General features: G+C 49.1%; 2 protein-coding genes across 2 annotated transcripts; both read left to right on the top strand.

Moving 5' to 3' along the window:
* The first annotated feature begins 387 nt into the window (after positions 1-387).
* Positions 388-5,940, top strand: sall2 (spalt-like transcription factor 2). Its single transcript, XM_056596059.1, has 2 exons — positions 388-3,936; positions 4,285-5,940. The coding sequence occupies exons 1-2, from the start codon at positions 388-390 to the stop codon at positions 4,657-4,659; spliced, it is 3,924 nt and encodes a 1,307-aa protein (XP_056452034.1). The 3' UTR covers positions 4,660-5,940.
* A 730-nt stretch (positions 5,941-6,670) lies between these two features.
* Positions 6,671-21,687, top strand: mmp14b (matrix metallopeptidase 14b (membrane-inserted)). Its single transcript, XM_056596067.1, has 10 exons — positions 6,671-7,265; positions 14,235-14,383; positions 14,865-14,987; positions 15,594-15,901; positions 16,306-16,467; positions 16,860-17,023; positions 17,132-17,270; positions 17,449-17,599; positions 19,542-19,657; positions 19,911-21,687. The coding sequence occupies exons 1-10, from the start codon at positions 7,167-7,169 to the stop codon at positions 20,450-20,452; spliced, it is 1,953 nt and encodes a 650-aa protein (XP_056452042.1). The 5' UTR covers positions 6,671-7,166; the 3' UTR covers positions 20,453-21,687.
* Positions 21,688-22,589: the final 902 nt, after the last annotated feature.

Raw genomic sequence — 22,589 nt, forward strand, 5'->3', positions numbered from 1 at the left:
TTGTTCGGCTGTGAAGACACATTTTCTAACTTTCTTCCTCCCTCCGTTTCCCCAGATGACCAGCCGTTGGTGAAGTTGCTGTCGTCACAGTTCGCCAGGGACTCCCCCCTGACCTTTCCTTCCACCTCCACCCAGCACCCCCAGATTGCCCTCCCTCCCTGTACGTCTTTCAAGGGTTCCCAAACCCCGTCCCTGCCTGCCCCCAAAGCCCCGCCCCACTCCGGCTTCCCCGGCCAATCAGGCCCCTGCTCCCAGCCCCAGCTGTCACCTGACATCCCTCTCGCCTCCCTGTCCTCCCGAGCCCACCCCCCGGTAGGCCCTCACCTCAACGACAGCCACCGCGCCTCCTCCGCCAGCGACCGCGCACACACCCTGCGCAGCGCCCTGATGGCGTCCCCGAAGCTGGGCGTGTCGGCGACCACCACCACCTCCTCATCGTCGTCGTCGTCGTCCGCCTCCCTCTGTCCCCCGCCCCACCCGGGCAGCCCCAGCCCGGTGCCCGAGGGCCCCCCAAGCCCTGTGACCCCCACCCCGAGCCCGGTGGTGAGTTCGGCCTCGCCGGCGCCCTCCAGGGCTCACCTGAGCCTGGGACTCATCCTGGAGGAGCTGCGGGTGCTGCAGCAACGGCAGATCCACCAGATGCAGATCACGGAGGAGATCTGCCGTCAGGTGCTGCGTCTGGGTGAGGCGTCCTACACCATGGACTCGCCCGCCCAGCATCCGCTCGCTCCCCTGCCTCAGCTCTGCCTGGAAGGTGGCGATCGAGCCTCAAGCCCCACGCCCCAGTCCTCTGCCCCGCAGCCTGCCACGTCAGTGCCCCCCCTCTTGGCATGTTTCTCCTCCCTTCTCCCCCCTCAGTCCTCCCAGAAGAACCCTAAGCCCAGTCACCCTTTGTCTCAGATTCTGCAGCCGCTCAGGCCTCAGATTGAGGGCACGGTGACCAATCTGGGAGCTCATGGCTACCCCAGGGTCAGCACTCACTCGTCACTCCCCTCTGCCTCTTCCACTGTATCCTCCCTCTGCTCTAGTATGGCCTCCTCCAACCACCCATTGGCCCTCTCCCTGGCCATGCCCAGCCGCTATCTCCACGAGAAATCCCCCAACACCACCTCAGCCAGCGGGCAAAGCGGGCTGTCCTTTTTCAGCCAGAGCTCAGCCAGCGGCCTGTCAAGCCAGCATTCCATATATTCTTCTTCTGGAGGGGCTTCACAGGGCTCCGCCTCCCTTATGAGCTCCGCCTCCGCCGGACGCCTCCAACATGGCTGCCGTTTCTGCGGGAAAATGTTCAGCAGTGATTCGGCGCTGCAGATACATCTCCGCTCGCACACGGGGGAACGCCCGTACCAGTGTCCAGTGTGCCTGAGCCGCTTCACCACCCGCGGTAACCTCAAGGTGCACTTCCTGCGTCACCGCGAGCAGAACCCAGAGCTGTCCCTCTCCCTCTTGCCGCCATCTTTGTTCGGGCCCGGGTTGTTAGGTAGCGGCGGGTCGGATCTCGGCCCGCCGATGAGCAGCAGCAGCAGCCCAGTCAGTGCTCTCAATATGATGCAGAAGAGGCGCAAGCGCAGGCCGGAGGATGAGGCCTACGGAGATGCTATGGAGGCTGGTGGTGCCGTTGGAGGCTTCAGCCTGGGAGGGACAGGAGGACCCGCCCCCTCTACCCTGCCGCTGCCCCCGAGTGTTGACCTGGCTCTGATCTCCCACTCCCTGCTGCAGCTCAACAGGGCCGCCGCCGCTGCCGCTGTGGCCTCCATCGCCTCGGCCTCGTCCAACTCTTCCTCCTCCTCTTCTTCCACCTCCTCACTGGCTTCCTCTCTTCTCTCCAACCCCCTGGCGCTGTCCTCCTCCTCCAACATCGCTGGGTTGTTCAAGGGAGCCAAGCAGCAGCACTTTGACGAGAACACCCCGCCCCACACCCCCATGATCCCCTCCTCGGCCTACTCCCAGCTGGCTCACCTGCCCAAGCTTCTCTTCCCGTCGGCCTCCTCTTCGTCTTCCTCCACCACGCACCCTTCCCTCCAACACCACCCTGTCCTGGGGCTACTAAGGCCCCCGTCTTCCACTGCTCCGGGCTCACAGCTCCTCTCTTCTTCCGCACACTATCCCTTTGCCTCCTTACCCAAAACCTCCACCTGTCCCTCCACCTCCTCACCGTCCTCCCTGGCCTCGACCATGGCCTCCTCCAACCCTACTTCCGACACTTCTAAGCTGCAAAGGCTGGTGGAAAAGCTGGAGAAGGAGCCTTCCCACTCCGCCTTTCCCTGGGCCTCTTCCTCGACCTCCACCTCCATGGGGGACATTTTAGGGAGCAATGCAGCAATCTCTTTGGCTGCGTCACTTAGCAGTGTCCTCACAAATGCCAGTACTTCCAGCACCTACGTCATGGCCTCCCCTCCGTCCTCTATGTCGGCGGCCACTTCTGTTTCAAACTTCACCCGTGAGATGGTGGCTGCGCTGGGAATGAGCGCTAATGGAGCTAGTGTTCTGGCAGGATCCATGTTGCCGCCTCTCAACATCTTAGGTGCGGGAAACACCCTGGCTCCTAACCAGTGTGGAGTATGCCTCCGTGTCCTGAGCTGCCCCAGGGCCCTTCGGCTGCACCACGCCACCCATCTTGGAGAGCGTCCTTTCCCTTGTAAACTATGTGGCCGATCATTCTCCACCAAGGGGAGCCTGCGCTCACATCTGGCCACGCATCGGGCTCGACCCCCTAACTCACGGATCCAGAACTCGTGCCCACTGTGCCAGCGCAAGTTCACCAATGCCCTTGTGCTCCAGCATCACATCCGCATGCACCTCGGGGGGCAGCTGCCCCCCGACGGGACTGAAGAGCTGCCGTCCGAGATGCTGGAGAAGTCAGACGTGGCGGCTCTGTTGTCGCAGCCCTCTGACTCACCCGGACTCTCAGCTAGAACCCCTCCACTGGCTGAGGCTGGCCAAGCGGAAGACCTCGTCACCCCAAACAGCCACTTTGTGGCACCGATGGAGGTGTCTGACTACGCACCATCTGCGTGCACCAGTAACCCGATCAAATCTGGAACCTCCAGTCCAGACTTGATACCTCCCTGTGACCTCAGCCCAGATCCATCCTTGATCCCCACCACTCAAAGCGCAGCCCCGGGCAGTGTGGACCCCCCTGTCCTGTGTGTCAGTAGCCCCACACCAGCTCCTCAACCTGAGGATCCAGGCTCCCTAAATACCGAAGACAAAGAACCTGACCACCTGGCCACAGTTGAGATGCATCGATCCAAGTCCAGCCCATCGCCGACTCCCTCCACTCCAAGTAAATCCATATCTTCTAGCGGTCTGATCGCAGACAACCCAGAAGGAAAGGCCTCCACCTCGTACGATGCTTTCTTTGCGGGCTCCAGATCCAATCTGGAGGACCTACTAAGCACACCTACTTGTGGGACCTCCTTTGCCCACCCATGCCCAACCACCACCCAGCCTTCCCTCCCGTTGCTGGGTCAAGACCTCGCTATCGCTAAAGCCCATGAAGAACCCACCTTGGAACCGGAACAGTCCTTGGGGCTCCAAAACCCAGAACCCATGGACGTGGACAACATGCACTCCCCTCAGTCGCTTACGCCAAAGCAAGAACAAGAGGCCGTGCACGACGACCAACCCCAGACCTTGCCAGCTTTGGATGACGTCGACAACAGCGTTGGCATCGGCGGCGGTGAGAGGGCGGTGGCGACACAGAGGGCGGCGGCCTACATACGGGAGACCCGGCAGAGCCTCCACTTCTCCTCGTACGGGAGGGAGGACCGCGCGGACGGTGCTAAGATGGGCGGGTTGGCGGACGGCGACCAGCTGGACACGGCGGTTCCCCTGAGCCTCGCCCCGACGCTTCCCCCGCCGATGTCCCGACCGGAGAAGAGGACCTACAGCTGCGCCGAGTGTGGGAAGGAGTACGCCAGCCGCAGCGGCCTCAAGGTGACCCATCTGCCTCTCTGACCCGCCGTCTGTTTTGCAGCTATCCATCTATTCATCGGTTTTTGTATCAAGTTCCTCCATCAAGTTGTGTTTGTCTGTTTTTCTGTTTAGAAGACAGGTGGCCGTCATGGCAACATCAGAGTTAGAGTTGAACCACAAAAGATTTGAGCCCTTTTGTTATGAGCCCTGTTCTTTGTTTTGTTTGCAACGGGGCGGAACCTTGAATACAGGACTGATGTTTGCTATGCAGAGGGCCTCATTACAGAGGTCCATACCCTTTTTACTTATTTCATACTGCAGTATTTAACGACATTATGATGTTCTCCTCACCCCCCCCCCCCACCTAAGGGTCACATGAAGCACCACGGCGTGGTCACCAAGCCCGCCAGCGCCCGCCCTCCGGCCAGGAGCAGCCGCTCCTCGTCCGAGCGACTCCCGGCCACCTCCTCCACCTCCTCGCCCGGCTCCTCCTCCTCCTCCTCCACCTCCTCCTCCACCGTCCCCGCCACCAGGAGCTCTGTGGGCTTCTGGAACCAGTACCAGGCCTTCCTCAACGCCAACACGGACCCGGCTGACGACCCGGGCACCGGTAACCACGGAGACGCAGCACCCCTGGCGTCGTCGTCTCAGATGGACCTGGCCGGGTCCGGGAGGGTCCCTGTGGAGGAGACCATGGAGGGCCCCGACGATGACGATGAGGAGCCCAAACTGGAGCCCGTGTGAAGGGGAACCGGTGGCAGGGGCCCGGTGGGCTGGGATCGATGCTTACCGTCTGTCCTTCCTGGATGCGGATCTGTGTGTAACTTTTCTTCTTTGCATAGTATTGCTGCCCTTAGGTACCTTCTGAGTAGCCTGGTTCTTTTGATAGTCCAAGTGATTTGTATGTTTTGTGCAAGCTGTTTGTTTTGTGCTTTTCTCCTTAACGAAAAAAGACAGTGTAAAAAAAATAAGCAGAAGACAAAGAAGAAGAAAAAGAGGAAGAAGAGGACAAAAATGGTTGAAGTCATGAAGCCAGACCCGGGCCAGGCCCCCAGGTCCGTTCTGAATCTATAGCAAAGCAAACAGATTACCTGTTACTTCTGAAGAGCTTTGACAAGTCCATGCCAGTTCTAACACTCAACGGTGTAGTAATGACTACAAGCAAAGAACGATTCCTTGGTATATCAATGTTGATCGTAGAATTGGTTAAAAATGTTTCGTGTTTGTTTATTTTGCCTTGGAGCAATTTCTGATAGTTTCAAGTAAACCACTAAAGTATAGGAAATTGGTATTTTCATATATGACTACTCTTTCTGGCACTCAATGTACTACTACGCTATATGTAAAAAAAATAAGGAATTCCTGTGGTGCATAAGACACAGATTTTGGATAGAACTAATGAGGTTCTACATTCAGACTTATACATCTTGATGACATTACAATAGGCACAAGCGCTGACAGAGAACCGAGACACAATGACCTAGAACTTCCAACCAGGCCCATCACCTTAGTGGATACCTGAATAGGAAGTCTGATTTTCCACATGTTCTAAGCAACCGCTCTTGTAACTGTGGTTCACCTTGAAGAACATCTTCAGTCTATTGCAGAATCACAGTTCCCTGATCCGCACTCCCGCATCCTTGCCCAAGAGGCCTCTTAACTCTTAACCTGCTCCTTAATGACCTATACCTGAAGTCACCGTTTGTATCCGAATTCACTTTGGACTTGTGATCTGAATTCAAGTACGAATTCTGTTGAATTACTAAATGGGGATTAGCTATGTGGGACAGGTCTTGGAAAAGACATGTGTCCTTTTACACTGAGAATAATGTCATTGTTGTATCGTCAAAAGTGATGTCTGTAACACTCGTCTCGCGTTTATTGTTTTTCTCGCTGTCGTGTCTTTATATATATAAATATATATAAACATAGGAGACCCAGAACTCTTTGTCTGTTGTAAGTTGTAATTTTGGTGTGCCCAAAGGTTAGAACTGAGGGGTTAAAAAACATTCAATAAAAAAATACACATGTTTTCATAAGTCTTTTGTGAATATGTATGAGAGGGGGCCAGTTTCAAACATCTCTCTCTCTCTCTCTCTCTCTCTCTCTCTCTCTCTCTCTCTCGCTCTCTCTCTCTCTCTCTCTCTCTCTCTCTACACCAGTGAACGATATATCCTCCAGGGGGCGTGTGTCTATTTTCCTGACATCTGCCAACAGCATTTATGTAGCCTATTATACGGGTTACATTGGCATTACATAAAGAATCGATGAATGAACATATTCTGTTCAATCATGAATTAATGAAGGTTATTCCTACATAGTTGTGTCTATTTTGTTTCTTAACTAATGGTCTTAAACCACTCAGTCAGCAGAAGGAAATGTTGTAATTTGTCTGTTCTGTCTATGGGATAATGTCTTATTTCAATTCTTAATCACACATTTAAACATGGCATTTAGGCTAGCAGGCATATGTCTTCTTAAGATAAGGCTGTTCAATTGACTCAAACCCTTACCCTTATAAGCAGCAGGCCCAATAATTCAATGGTATAATATAAGTGTTGGTCCTTGGTAGTGAAAATCACATCCAATAGAAAGAACAGGACATCATATGTGTGCAAAGCCCTTTTTTCTCAATAAGAGCAGACTACGTCAAGTTTAACGCCAAGGTCAGCACATTCATGGATACGGTCCATGTTATGGGATGGGCTAATCCGGAGGGGGGAGCTTTACAGATCTCTATTTTCCATCGCGGGACTCCTCGGGGGACCATCAAACTACCACGTCTGCAGCGGTGGGAGGAAGAAGGGGAGAGACTGCCGGATCAAAATAAAGCAACAACAAGCCAGCAAAGATAAGACTCCGGCTTTAATACTCAGGACGGTGGTTTTGTTTAAATAAATAACCTGATTGTAACATCTGCAGAAAAAGGGAGCCGTTATCTCTCAACACTATCTAGGATAGAATCTAAAGAGATTTGAGAACTTTCAACTCTATTGTTAAAGTCGCCTATTGGGAATAATGCGTTAAAATAGCGGAAAACAACCCGTGTAAATAATAGAAAGCAAAGTCTTCGCGGTTGAGCCGTGGTGGTATCACTTTTTTGGGGGGTTGTTTTGTTCTTTCGTACTTTCAGGGATTCGGTGTGGCAAGTTTTTTTTCTCCAGCATAATGTTCTGACAACAAGTCAACCAGTTCGTTTTATAGGCAACCGTTAAGTTTAGTTAGGCTATTTCTTTTTTCGAGTGCAAGGGATGGCATTTGGGATTAAAACGATCGCCCAACTCGTGCTGCTGGCGCTGGCGCTGGAGCTGAACGCGCAAGGAGCAACGCAGCGAGAGGTGAAGCCGGAGGTGAGACACGTCGTTTCAAAGACATTACGCCTACATGTGCATTCATTCACCCTTACTTTCCTTTAAACAGTATTCACTGGAATGACCTCCCCTAGTTTAGCCAGGTTTGATGCTACGATCTTGCATGTAGGGTTTGACTTGTCACGCAGACTTGAGGGGTGAGGAGAGTTCTTCTGACTTGGGTTGGAGGAAGCAGACCGTAATGAAGATAGCCCTCATTAAAAACACCCAAAAACTGCTGAGTGCTCGAAAGCCGAAGAACAAGAGGAGGAAAACTGTTTCAACACGCGGTCAGCGCAAACGTGTCTGGCTTTTCATTCTCCTTTTGATGGGTTTTGGGGGGTCCAAGTTGTGGGTCTTTGGGCGTATTCACGTGGAAGCTGCGATGGGGTTGTTGACACATGTCATCACTTAAGGGAGCTTTTTTCTGGCTCTAAGCCCTGGTTAGATGTGGAAACAAGCACCGAAGCTGATTAACAAACGTTTTATTCTAGTCTATTCTATTCTCTCAAATAGTATTCGGTTGTTTTCTGTTCTATTCTGTCAAATGCTATTATTATATATATTCTATGCTGTTTTATAATGTTCCATAATATTGAATTATATTCAATCATATTCTATTGTACTCTATTCTATTCAAAGCCACTATCAGTGCCGCAATGAAAGGAAGTTCTCTGTTTATGTTGCAGGGAGGGAAGTGAGGTCCTATACACACCTGTTTCCCTTCATATCATTACATTGTGTGTGTGTGTGTGTGTGTGTGTGTGTGTGTGTGTGTGTGTGTGTGTGTGTGTGTGTGTGTGTGTGTGTGTGCGTGCATCTGTGTGTGCGTGCATCTGTGTGTCATGCATGTATTAAACCCAGAGCGCTCCCGAGGGGTTACATTGTGAATGAATGTCCCTAAAAGTCCCACTCCTAGTTATCATCTTTCTCTATGATGACTGCGGACCCCTGAATGGCAGTTCCAGCCGGTGCCAGTGGAAGAAAACGCATCTCCATTGACCTACATTGTACCGTCAAGCATAGCATTAACACTATCAGCTTCGACAGTAACGCACCTCCAAAGCTGTGATAGACATTAACTGTAGTAGGGATGAAGAGAAAACTATTTATCTAATCACTCCATCAGCTCTCCACCTTCAGGTCTGCCCCAGTGCTGCTCCGCGTCCATGTTTCATAGATTTCAGAAGGCAACGTTTACGACGCCATTTCTCCCAGAGAAATCAGATCCCGGCCTCTTACTCTGGATTTGCCCACAGATATTTGGGTATTTATGTTTGACGGTAATAGAGCTTTTAGTGCCCTAGTCAGGCAGTCTGCAGAGGCAGGCAATCTAGTGGGGGGGAGGGGGTCTCAGGCCGGGGTGAGCAGACCGCTGCGGGTCATATCCTGTGGTGTGAGGTTATGGCAGGAAGTGGGTAGGGGATTTCCTCTTCCTTATTAAGACATTATTGTCGTCACCCCCTAAACGGCTGACAATGACGAACCACAACGGACACACACTCACACGTACATACATACACAACCGCAACAATGTGCAAACACACACACACACACACACACACACACACACACACACACACACACACACACACACACACACACACACACACACACACACACACACACACACACACACACACACACACGCGCATGCACGGAAACACACACGGACACGGACCCACATACAAAACAATGTGCCAACACTCACACATCCGCACACACAAATATTAAAGCAAATGTAAGTGTAAACCTGCATCAGTGTGCATGTACGCACAAATACCCCAGAACACAATATTTAATACAAACTCACACAGACACAAAGACACTCGTGCACATTCAAAGACACACATACCCACACACACACACAGCAGACCCTAAGTTGATGTCATCGAGTTCAAAGTGAGAGACTAACTATTCGGGGGACACGGAGAATAGAGAGGAGGCTGTTCAAACTTTAACCCGCTCTTCCGGAAAAATTACTCAAGAAGGGCGGCCATTGTGTCGCCGGCAAAGATGGAATCTGGCAGCGAGACATTGAGAGATGAAGCCGTCCGCTAATTCAAAGAGACAGGAAATGTCCCACACAGGCCCTATGTCTCTCGCCCATGCCTCGGCCAGCACGCTGTAATTAAAGTCCTGGTAGGTTTCCACTGCCGGGCCGGCCCTTACAGCTGCAGTCCAGTCATCTACGGAACAGCCATGGCAGAGCAGAGAGAGAGAGAGAGAGAGAGAGGGGGAAGGGGAGAAGGCCAGAGGGAACAAGGGAAGGAAGGATGAGTAAGGGTTAGTCGGAACCGCCCGACATCCTAGATGGCACGACCCTCCGCGTTTCCGAGGAAACAATGGAGGAAGGGCATTGCCTCATTTCCTGTTCGTACAGGAAGTAAAACGTGACACAATCAGGTTTTACGTCTTAAAAAAAAAGAGAAGATATTCTGGGACGCTGCTCTGGCGTTGGACCAGACTGGGGATTTACTGCTAAAAGGTCTCTGGCAGAAGCACTTGTTTTGTTCCTTCTTACCCGTTAGATCTGTTATTCTTGGCCCCAGGCTTTGTTTTCATGCTCAGCTGTGGGAGGGGGTCACTGTACACGTGGCAACACACAGGCGGCCTTCAGAGGTCATGGATTTGTATTTATTACATTAGATGTATGTTGTTCTTGCAAAGCCGCATTGGTCCAAAGTTGGATCCATATGACACGGTAAAATAAATGAAAGGTATAGGCTGACCTCACATGGTCCGCGCTGCGTCCCCCCACGCTCAGTGAACGCACACATGGTGTAAAATCGACCACAAGAAATGTAATTCTGCATAACGAGCCTGCGCTCAGGACAGAGTTTTTAACGTAGCAACCGCTAGGCTAACGGCGTGTGCTCACTGTTTGACGCGAGCCGTAGGTTCTGCAGCGTGTGAGACGGGTTAGCTGCGGGACGTGGGGACGGGGTGCGGGCAGTGTAGCCGATCTTCATCTGGGTGCGCCGCTCTCTCGCCTCACCCCAGTCCACCGGCTAACCCGACCGAACGGAACAACTGACTCTTCTTTATTTCCCCCCGAATGCGATCTTTCTCTCTTTCTCATTCTCTTCTGTCTTTCTTCTCTTAAACACACTCAACCCACCGTCCCCATCTCTTTCTCTGTCTCTATGTATTTCTCCCTGTCCCTCTTTCTATCTCTATTTCTTTCTCTTGCTTTGAAACTCTCTTTCTCTCCTTTCCCCCCCCCCCTTTTCTCACCATCCTCCTACGTGAGGGCTGCTGACATGCATAGCAACCACTTGTTTTCTTGAGGGGGGGGGGGTAGTATCAACGGAGTTAAAGCAAAATAATATTAACCAATAACCTATATTAGCTTAATAGTAATACGTTGCACAAAGTTTGACGTCATCCACGCTGTTTTTACCGTGAACCAAGAGTCTTATGCCGCTTTTCCACTGCATGGTACCAGCTCGACACGACTCGACTCGACTCGACTCAGCTCGCCTTTTTTGCGTTTCCACCGCGATCTAGTACCTCAAGTGGCTGCTTTTTCTAGTACCGCCTCGCTCTAGGTTCCAAGCGGCTGAGCCGATGCTAAAATGTGACGTCGGCAGACGGCCGGCCACTGATTGGCCAGAGAGTGTGACGAAGTCACGAGAGCGACATGGCAACCATGCTGGTAACGATAGAACAGCCATAGTAGCGCCGCAGCCAACATATTCCACTTCTTCAACATGCCAGCTAATAATACGAACACGAATACCATCGCATCGATGTTCTCCATTGTTGTTATGTGGGTTCTGTCCATGTGTGGGTTACGTAGGTGTTGTTTGCGTCGCGTACAAAAATACGTCACGGCCCTTTCGCGCAGACGACCCCGCCCACGTCCCGGAGGTACTATTTGCGGTGGAAAAGCACCCGCGCTGCTACCGTGTCGAGTCGTGTCGAGTCGTGTTGTGTCGAGTCGAGCTACATGTGCGGTGGAAAAGCGGCAATAGTGTCGAGTGTAGAATAAATAGTCATAATAACAAGAAGTGAGGCAACGTGGGACTGTCCTCCTCGGATGAAAATAATCTCAAGGGAATCACTTAAAGAGCCCAGTAACAGGAGGGGGGGGGGGGGGGTGACGGGCGGTGGGGTCGCGTTAAGGGGCGGAGGGGAGCGCGTCATTCTCTAGCTGCCTTCTCCACTGAACTCAAGTCAACATGAGAATTTAATAAACAACAGAAAAAAGGCCCTTTTCACAAAAAAAGGAGTGGCCTTCAAATATAAGCAGGCCATCGTCAACACTCACTTATGAGCTATGGACACACGCTATGGACACACACGCTATATTCAAAGACACACACACACAAACATACACACACACACACACCTCAGAGTGTCACCGTATGGTTGTTAGTTAGAACTCTGGGGTTGCGGTTGTATTGATTGAGGGTCAAAGGAAAGAGATAGAAGGAAGGGGGAATGAGAGAGGAGGTAGATGGAGTGAAAGAGAGAGAGAAAGGTAGAGACAAAAAATGAGAGTGGAAGAGAGACCGAGAAGTGGCGCGAGAGAGATCTGAGCAAAATGGAAAATCAATGTATCTGTTTATTTTCCTTATCAATCAAGCAGCATTAAGTAGAGGGAGAGAAAGAGAGTGGGAGATATTTCCCTCGGTACTCTCTCTTTCCCTCTAGTCAGCTGACATGCTACAGGACCGGCCACTGAGGTTTGGACTAGCGTAGAGGAAGTAAAGTTCAATAAATACAGGCCATACAGCCACTACCGCTGCCAAGCCCGAAACGGCCTACCCTGTAGCACTCCCTATCGTTGTCCCATCTCCCCCTCCCTCCCTCCCTCCCGCTCTCTCCTCCTCCCTCTGTCTGGAATCCGTCCCGCTCCTTCTTTCTCTCTCTCTCTCTCTCTCTCTCTCTCTCTCTCTCTCTCTCTCTCTCTCTCTCTCTCTCTCTCTCTCTCTCTCTCTCTCTCTCTCCCTCCCTCCCCCTTCGCTCCTCTCCCTTTGCAGCCCCCTCTCCATCTCTTTTAATTACCAGGCTTTCATCTAGTCTCTCCTCCCACTCCACACACACACACACACACACACACACACACACACACACACACACACACACACACACACACACACACACACACACACACACACACACACACACACACACACACACACACACACACTCTCACACACACCGGTCGTAGTCACTGCTGTTATTAACCAAGCCATAAAGCATCCCTTATGTAGATCTCTCTCAGAATCTCCAGGGAACAGAACTCAAGGGGGGACGGCCACAAACTAAACCTGGATCAATATTGTTTTATTTTTATATAAATGGTCTATTTCGGTCCCTTACAGACTTGGTTATAGTTTGATTCAACATCCATGATCGCTCGCCTTGTTAAACAAACAGTGAAGCCCACTCAGGGACTCACGTTCCTCACATCCTGGGGCGTGCACGTCTGGGATCCGGGCAACACCACGACCACGTGCACTAATGTGGGACACAGCTTCACCGGGTTGGGCTATAATTTATACCGCCCTCGTAGCTCACAAGGTATTCGGTATAACTTCCCACGGCTCTGGTGTGAACGTGGGTGTTAAGGTTAATAGCTTATAAGGGCACATTAGGAAGGAGACCATAACATGTGGCACCTGGAATCAAGGTTCTAAAGCGGCCATATCGGTTCTAAACGCAAGCTGGCATTCAGTTCACCCACCCAGCTAGTGTTTAGATCCAAGATGGAAGCCATTTGAGTGAAGTCCACTGAACTGTATTTTTGAGGTGTGGGGGGGGGGGGGATTCTGGGTCATTGAATGATAGTTCTGTCATATGCTCTTCAAGCTACTAACTATAACTTAACTATCATTAGTTGTTGCAGTTGGTTCTTAGAAGTTCTATCTCGTCAAGTTAGATAATATATAGTCCTATAGTATAGTATTAAACATATGTTTAATTTGCGTCCATTTAAGACTCAACCATTGTGGGTTGATAGGTAACGAAGAGCCCAAATGTAGTTTAATGACAGTGTTAACCTTCGGAAATCTTCCTCGACTTTTACTCAGAGCAACTCCAGGTTGGTTTTCCTCGACATGAAGAAGCAACTCTGGGTTGAAACCTGACCTTTCTCTTTGTTCCAAGACATGTTTCAGCCTGCAGAACAGTTAAGGTGGACTGGCATTGAGGGTAAAATGACTTTGTGCCAACAAAGATGTTGAAAGTGAAATAGTTTTTCATTAAAATATAACATCTTGTTTCTATATTTTAAAGTGTAATCAATATATAAACAATATGTTATATTTTAATTGCTTTGCTTATTTTTAGAATCTTGACATAAATTATTCTTGCACTTTTTTGGGGTGAATCCTCATTGTTGAATGCACTTATTGTAAGTCGCTTTGGACGAAAGTGTCTTCTAAATAACTGTAACATAGTGTAACGTGATCAACATCGCTGGGGCCATTATGCTGATATCATGTTGCTGTTACTTCTCTCCCTTTGTTGACCGTTTCTATGAAATGTAGTTACGTTTGTGTGCCATATCTCACTACCTACATGACTATTACCACTATGTAACAGATGTATAGCGAGAGTTGTGTCACACAGCTAACCCAATGGTACCATTAGACCGATGGAAGGCCCTTTCAGCCCAGTCATTATCATGTTGATATAAAATCCAACCCTGCAGAATGTGTTTACAAGAGAACCTTCATAATTCTCTCATCTCTTTTAATGTTTAGCTCACTTGGCAATTAAATGTTATGCTTTATTCAAGATCGTTTTCATCGTGCTATAACCTGAATTTATAATTTTGCATTTATTTTGATAATCTTCCTAGTATATTTCTAAAGTTTATTTGAATATTTTTTCAAATCACTTCACGAAAATCGATTCGAATTATTAACAAACAAAAGAAAACGTGCATTTCCACCGCTCGCTAACTTTGTCAGATGAACTTCTTTGACTGACGCTCTCGTCTCCCTCTCCCGGTAGTCATGGCTACAGCAGTACGGGTACCTGCCTCCAGGTGACATGCGGACGCACGCGCTCCGCTCCCCGAAGTCCGTCCCCTCCGCCATCGCAGCCATGCAGAGGTTCTACGGCCTCACCGTCACGGGCTCCATCGACGCCAACACCATCCAGTGAGAGATACTCTGTGTAACCACGGCAATGCACCGATGCAAATACTCACATTAATAATGAACCTCATCTTTCTTAATGGTGTTTCTTGGGTTTCACTTGGATTAAGGTGTCTGCTAAATGTAAGGTGGAGAAGATTAATCTATTCTTCCTGTTTGATAATAATATGGATTGTTTTAATATGATACATTTGCTAGCTAGGAGGGTGCTATCAGGTAGCAGAACATGAATGCTAAGCTGGGCAATCAATGATAATACGTCAGAATTTAGTAGACCGCTGATTCACAAATAACGAAGGTGGAGATCGATCCTCCAAAAGTTCATCCCCTCTGGGTTTGTAACGGGCAGACCGAACTGAAAAATATTTTGGACTCACCTGCTTCCCACCATAGTTTTGCTGAAACGTTTTGTTCAGTAGACATGCTTCCAGCGTGTGTTTTCCAGTGCCTCCGGTCTGACCAGAGTGTGACTTGTGTTTGGCAGGGCCATGCAGCGGCCTCGCTGCGGCGTGCCAGACAAGTTTGGCTCGGAGCTTAAGAGCAACCTGAGGAAGAAGCGCTACGCTATCCAGGGCCTCAAGTGGGACAAGAGGGACATCACCTTCTCGTAAGTCGCCGATGTCACGCATGGTCAAAACTGAATTGTATGCGATATAACTATATATTTTTAAATTTAACATGTTTGAAACATGGATGAAGGGATTTAATTGACTCTCGGTCATCTCTTAAGCAGGCTCAGCTGATGAATCAAAATGGCTGCCTCCTGTTGGTTTTTTGGCCTCCAGCTGCTAGATAGACCTTGAAAGTGACATCACGACATATGCCCATATAAGGCAGTTGTACCGTTTGGCACTTCCACTAGCAGCAGGCTAATGTGATTGAAAGAAGGTCTTGAGCAAGTGGAACGTAAATGACCCGAAAACCGAAATAGGACTTATTAACATCTGAAACATACAATAAACAACCCCGTTTGGGCAATGAATAAACATTGGCAAGAAGATGTGTCCTTTGGAACTTTTGATATAAACAATGACTCAGGCGCTAGTTATGAGCGACAGTGAGTCGAATACTACCGCAGAAGCCTCCATTCACTGAATTTCCCATACCCCATACCACACAGCAAGCCTCAGGGCTGACCCTTACACAGACACCAGACTTCACACACACATTTGTTTCATTTTATTGAGTTTAACCTGACGCCACCCTCCTGCAGCATCCAGAACTACTCCCCCAAGGTGGGCGAGTTCGAGACCCACGAGGCCATCAGGAAGGCCTTCAAGGTGTGGGAGGGCGTGACCCCGCTGACCTTCCGCGAGATCCCCTACAGCTACATCCGAGACAAGGTGGAGGAGTTCGCCGACATCATGCTGTTCTTCGCTGAGGGTTTCCACGGTGACAGCAGCCCCTTCGATGGCGAGGGGGGCTTCCTGGCGCACGCCTACTTCCCTAGCAACGGCATTGGCGGGGACACCCACTTCGACGCGGCCGAGCCGTGGACCGTTGGAAACCGAGATCTGTATGGTGAGAGAAAGCGGCCGCCATTTTGGATCATAACAACATAATTTATCACCGTCAAAACGGAGAGATCACTTTTTGTTTTGCTGTTGCGACTGAACTTAAAAAATAAAACTAGCAGGGAGTTTCCCATGTTTTCAAGAGAGTAAGCAGTTTTTTTTTGATGTAACAAGCAAATTGTCAGAACAAGTTCGGACCTGCGCCAGTAAGTATGTCTGGGTTAACAGTCTCAGAGGGTGGTAATATGTGAACTGATGCAAACGGGGTTTTGTCATTTGTTTAAGAGATGTGAGTCAGAAACATCAGAAACAAAACTCAAAGGAAAAACAAACCACAGAGATCGAGTCCACTAGAATAGAGATGGAGTTGAACATCATTGCAGAGCTTTATGTGTGAAAATCTCTTGGCAGGAAATGATGTGTTCCTGGTGTCGGTGCATGAGCTGGGCCACGCTCTGGGTCTGGAGCACTCCAACGACCCGTCCGCCATCATGGCCCCCTTCTACCAGTGGATGGACACCGACAACTTCCTGCTGCCTGACGATGACCGCAGAGGCATTCAGCAGCTCTATGGTAGAGTTACATTACTTTTACTTTACTTTACCTTAGGTTGCATTACTTTAGATCACATTGCTTTGCTTTATATTGCTTTAGATCACATTACAACCTTACTTTACATAAGATGACTTTACTTTAGCTAACATATTACTTTACCTTAATATCATTTTATGTATTCATGCCATTAAATAGATTGACATAGAATGGTCTCTTTGTTTTGTCTTGTATCTTTGTGTTTCCATAGAAAATAGAAAATATACAACTACTAGTGATAGCAGCCTGTGAATCATGTTTGATGAGAATATTGTTGTCTCTCAGAAAATCATAGATATACACCGAATGATACAGATGACACAGGCTGCCGTTTATTTCATTTTTTCTTTTCTTTTTCTCTCCCATGACCTTAGGCTCCAGTTCGGGTCCAGTCCCCCCGCCCGTGACGTCTCGCACGCCGTACAACGAAGACCCCGATCCCACGGAACCCCAGGAGACCCCTCACTTCGGACCCAACATCTGCGAAGGCCACTTCGACACCATCGCCATCCTCCGAGGGGAGATGTTTGTCTTCAAGGTAACCGTGCGCCTGGGGAACTGCCTGGAGCTTGTGGATCATGTAGGCGCCCGTGTTATGCAAGTGAGTCCTAACATATATACCTGTGTGTGTGTGTGCTGTTTTCAGGATAAGTGGTTCTGGCGTGTGCGCAACAACCAAGTGCTGGAAGGATACCCCATGCCGATGGGTCACTTCTGGAGAGGTTTGCCGTCCCACATCAACAATGCTTTCGAAAGGGAAGACGGGATGTTCGCGTTCTTCAAAGGTAACCTCAGATTCAGCCTGTATTAATCAAAACCCCACTCTTAAATCAGTGGGCTCACGCTCTCCTAAAGAGGAAAGCCCTTTAAGATGATGTGAACAGGTGTTGTCCAAGCCAACACCTTCCCACCTGGAACCGTTGTCGTTGTGTCCGACCTCACTCCCCGGTCTTTGTCGTCCAGGAGACAAATACTGGGTGTTCGATGAGTCCAGCCTGCAGCCAGGCTTCCCCAAGAGCCTGCGGGAAATGGGGACCGGGCTGCCCACCGACCGGATCGACGCCTCGCTCTACTACACGCTCAACGGACACACCTACTACTTCCACGGGAGCAAGTGAGTCGCTTGACCTTCTGTACACGCACGCCCTCACCCGCACGCACACATGCACACATAAGCAAACAACAGGGTGCTCATGGATGGATGTGCGTGGGTCTTTCTTCGTGGTGCTTGTGTAAGGATGTATGTGTGTGTGTGTTGATGGGTGCTTGTGTTTGTCTTTGTTGTGTGTTTTTTTATCTGTTGATGTATGTGTGTTTGTCTGTTGTGTGGGGCTGGCGTAAGGATTTGTGTTTGTGTGTTTGTGTGTGTGTTTTTTTGTTGTGTGGTTTATGTCTGTATGGATGGATGTTTATGTCTGTTTATTACATAGACAGCCGGGCCCTGAAATACACTCTGGATGGTTCCACTGGCCTCACAACTCCCACACAGGGATAAAGGAACCATGGGTTGACCTCACCAGGTCGCCTCGACCAATAGAAGGGCTTCGACCGAGTACGCAGCGTTTCTGTTCCATCACCACAGGGTTCAAATTACCGACATGCTCAAGACAGTAATAGAGAGAGCATAAAAACTATAAAATCCAAAGCATCATTTGCTCTGAGATTTCCTGCCGTTTATATTTCATAGGCAATTAAAAAAAACGGATTGCCTCAGCGGAATGCTGTGTGGTGGGCTCATATACACTCCTCCCATTGGCATCTGGCCTTTCTATCTGTTCAGTTCTGGTTCTGTTCCGTGTCTTTCTGAAACTGTTCTGTTACTGTGCTGTCAGTGTTCTTTTAACGTTCAGTTCTGTTTCTGTTGTTTGCTACTCTTCTGGGGCCTGTACACACCCCTATAAACACTCTCTCTCTTTGTCTCTCTCTCTCATTGTCTTTAAATAGGGCTTGACATTGACGTTTGTTTACAATGTTCTTATCTAATAATATAAACACATATATATTAGGCTACAGTGGAATAACGATTGTGTATGAACGAAAATGCAACACGTGCAATGATCCGCAGAAAAACAATGCAAGCATGCTACCAAGTTATACTAAGTTACCGTAGGGATGCTGCAATGTAACAAACTGTATGACCGTACCGGTGGTCGACCGGAAACATTTAGTGTCCAAAACTCAGGGAAAACCCTCAGCTCCCCTCTCTCTCTCTGCCTGTTCTTCCCGCCTCCTTTCTATCTCTCCAGCTCATTTGATTTCTCAACCGCACTCACTCTTTCATCTCCTTCTCTCCTTCTCTGCTCTCCCTCTTTTTCTCCAGTCTCTAAGTAATCTTGGTTTTCCCTCACTCCCAACTCCATGCCCTGTCCCTCCCTGTTCTCTCCCCTCTCCTTCTCACGTTCACGTGAGCTCTCTCCCTCTCTCTCTCCTCCTTCTCATATGTTCTTTCTCTCTCACCCAGTCCTCTCTTCTCCTCTTTCTCACATGTACTCTCACCCACTCCTCTCTTCTCCTCTTTCTCACATGTACACTCTCCTCCTTCTCACATGTACTCTCTCTCTCTCCATCTCTCTCCTTCTCAAGTGTACTCTCTCCATCTCTCTCCTCCTTCTCATATGTACTCTCTCTCCATCTCTCTCTCTCTCCTCCTTCTCAAGTGTACTCTCTCCATCTCTCTCCTCCTTCTCATATGTACTCTCTCTCCATCTCTCTCTCTCTCCTCCTTCTCAAGTGTACTCTCTCCATCTCTCTCTCCTCCTTCTCATATGCACTCTCTCTCCATCTCTCTCTCCTCCTTCTCATATGTACTCTCTCTCCATCTCTCTCTCTCTCCTCCTTCTCAAGTGTACTCTCTCCATCTCTCTCTCCTCCTTCTCATATGTACTCTCTCTCCATCTCTCTCTCCTCCTTCTCATATGTACTCTCTCTCCATCTCTCTCTCCTCCTTCTCATATGTACTCTCTCTCCATCTCTCTCTCACTCCTCCTTCTCTAGTGTACTCTCTCTCCATCTCTCTCTTCTCCTCTTTCTCACATGTACCCTCTTCCTCGTTCCAGGTACTACCGCTTCGACCACGAGTCGCGGACGGTGGACAGGGATTACCCAAAGTCCATCAGTGTGTGGAAGGGCGTGCCTGACAACCTCAAGGCTGCCTTCATGAGCAAAGACCAGGGTATGGACCAACCATTCACTTCCTGTTCTCAAAGTCTATCGCATGACATCCTCGGGCAGCCGATGTAGAACCTAGCAGGAGGAGAAACGGTGGCCAGGGCTGGTCGAATCCAAACCAAAAAGGATGACGGCAGACATCCTACAGCAAGACGCCTCTTAAGGACATGTTTCTAAATTCCTTGTTAGTCTCGCGAGTCGGAATCCGACCAACATTTGTTGTTTGCTAATCGTTTCCCCCCTCCTCTTCTACGCAGCGTACACATACTTCTACAAGGCCAACAAATACTGGAAGTTCAACAACCAGATGATGCGCGTGGAGCCCGGCTACCCAAAGTCAGCGCTGCGCGACTGGATGGGCTGTGCCAACGACGAGCCCAAGACGGACGGGAGGAGGGGGGACAAGGACAAGGACCGGGAAGACGCAGACAGAACCAGGGACCGGGAAGACGCAGACAGAACCAGGGACCGGGAAGACGCAGACAGAACCAGGGACCGGGAGCGGGAGAGGGAGAGGGAGAGGGAGAGGGAGAGGGAGAGGGAGCGGGAGAGGGAGAGGGAGAGGGAGAGGAACAGGGACAGGGAGAGGGGGGTGGACAGAGAGGAAGACACGGAGGTGATCATCATTAAGGTGGACGGGGAGCGTCCGGGGGCCGGGAGCAGTGCGGCGGCCGTGGTGGTGCCCATCATGCTGCTGGTGTGCGTCATCCTCACGCTGGCGGTGCTGCTGTTCTTCCGTCGCTACGGAACCCCACGCCGACTCCTCTACTGCAAGAGGTCACTACTGGACCAGGTGTAGGGACCAGGGAGGGGAGGGGGAGGAGGAGGAGGAGGAGGAGGAGGAAGAGGAGGGGGATAGAGAGGGACCGAGACAGAGAGAGAGGTTAAAAGAGGAACGTTTGGGAGAGAGATGGAAGCAGGAGATAGGGGGAAACGCCGAGATGAACGAGAACGTGGGCGACGAAGTGCGGCTTCGCCGGCTAAACCAAACACGGAAGAAGAATTTGTTTGCTCTTTTTCCTAAATATTTTCTCTTTTTTCCTCCCTCGCTTTTTTACGCCCCCTCTGTCTCTTATTTTCAACCCTGTTCTCTCTCCTCCTTTGTGGTTTGTTGACGCCAGCTTGTTGCTGTTTGGTTTAGCCTTTTTCAATGTATTTTTTTGTTGTGTTGTTGTTTTAGCCAAGGGTCAGGGGTCATTGTGTGTTTGCGCCTCTATTGAAGCATGTCAGCCCCTTGGACTGTCCTCTTTATTTTTTACTCTCTTCTCAAGAGTACACAAGCGAATAAACATTAAATGTGCATGCACAACTATGCACATGCATGTACGCACACACATAGACACGCATGCGCGTGTATACACTTGAAAACTGCAGTGACTTTATAGTCACAGTAAAATTTACAGTGAAGATAAAATGTTGAAGAGCCAGTATTGATAAGAAAAAGGGAAATAAACGTAAGAAGCATGAAAAGCACTCTTACTTGAGGAAAGTGATTTTATAAAAGTCTGTCCGAAACCATTCTTTTTGTCTAGCCTACCAATCTTTGATGAGTATTATGAGCAGTGATGTTGTCATTATTATTGTGACTATTACTATTGTTGTTATTTTTGTCCTCTGTGAGTATGGGTTGTTTCTTTGTACATTGTCATTATTAAGTCCTGCTGGACAGTGACAGAAAATGTGGCCTTAATTTTATATTTGGGGGAAACTGAAAGGGACGGGGTATTTTTCTTGATACTTGATTGTAGTTTTTTTTATTGGTGTTTGTTTTTTTCTATCCATCTCAAATGAAATAAATCAAAGATCTAAAACAAATGACTTCTTTTTGTCATTGTAAGTGTTTACGATTCTCAAGTCTTGGTGCTTTCTCCTATACCACTGAGCTAAGGGTCCTAGCTAGCTCACAATAATGATGATAATACTAATGATGATGATAATAATGATGACCCACCTAGTTTTCTCAACGAGACTGTGCCTTGGCGGAATTTCTTCCATTTCCTAACTTTCTTACGAAATAAATGTTACTTCATAAACACTTGTGCTTTGTTTTTTAATCTTCTCTCATTTCAGCTCATTTTCATGTCTAGCAAGTAGCTGTTGTAAAAAATGACATTTTAACCACACTTTCTAAACCGTATAAATATATTTTAACCGCGTTTTCTAAAGATCACGTGATGACACTAGCTACAATGGTGACGTAACCGCTCTTTTGCTGAATCTCTCTCATAGCACTTCGATTAACTGAAAGAAACTAACATTCACATCTAAAAGCTCCATCACCAGTACCTCCAGCTCTCATGCTTCCCCGACAGCTCCACTCCTACTCCGACATCCACCGCTGGGGCTCGGAAACTTGTAGCAATGAAAAGAGGGACGGAAAAAACAGGCCGTGTCCAAGAGTTAAGTAGAAACAGTAACGAAGAAGATTGTGTTAATACTCCACACACACACACACACGCACGCACGCACGCACGCACGCACGCACACACGCACACACGCACACACACACACACACACACAATAAACAAAATACCCATAGGGTGGAAGATAGCGTGGGTGTGCGTGTTTTAACCTTTGTTTTTTTTATAATAACAGACACGTGTGCAATCCAAATGTGAGCCATGAGCCAGTGAATGTGCTTCATCAATCGACAAGCTAAGGCGTTTCCTGCACTGCCTTGATAATAATTCAAATAAACATCTCCGTTTGGCGTGTCACATAAGATGGCAAATGATTGAAAACCCAAAGAGAGGAAATAGGACTGCATGGCGTGTTTTAAATACAGTACAGGCAGGCAGGGGGATTATGTAATTCAGCTGATGAGGGATTTTTCCTATTGTGCAAAAGTGATTAATACTGTTCTGGTTTGCATTTAAACTGGCGCGTGGCTAATAAAGTCACGGGGTTCGGTTTGGAGAGGGAATGGGAAAGAGAGA

The sequence above is a fragment of the Gadus chalcogrammus genome, chromosome 8 (genome assembly GCF_026213295.1).
Source record: "Gadus chalcogrammus isolate NIFS_2021 chromosome 8, NIFS_Gcha_1.0, whole genome shotgun sequence".
NCBI lineage: Eukaryota > Metazoa > Chordata > Actinopteri > Gadiformes > Gadidae > Gadus > Gadus chalcogrammus.

Excerpts from the sequence above, each read along its gene's own strand:
- sall2 (XM_056596059.1), top strand. The coding sequence starts at position 388 with ATGGCGTCCCCGAAGCTGGGCGTGTCGGCGACCACCACCACCTCCTCA. Across the intron at positions 3,937-4,284 it reads CCAGCCGCAGCGGCCTCAAG|GGTCACATGAAGCACCACGG; the intron begins GTGACCCATCTG and ends CCCCCACCTAAG.
- mmp14b (XM_056596067.1), top strand. The coding sequence starts at position 7,167 with ATGGCATTTGGGATTAAAACGATCGCCCAACTCGTGCTGCTGGCGCTG. Across the intron at positions 7,266-14,234 it reads AGCGAGAGGTGAAGCCGGAG|TCATGGCTACAGCAGTACGG; the intron begins GTGAGACACGTC and ends CTCTCCCGGTAG. Across the intron at positions 15,902-16,305 it reads TGGAAACCGAGATCTGTATG|GAAATGATGTGTTCCTGGTG; the intron begins GTGAGAGAAAGC and ends ATCTCTTGGCAG.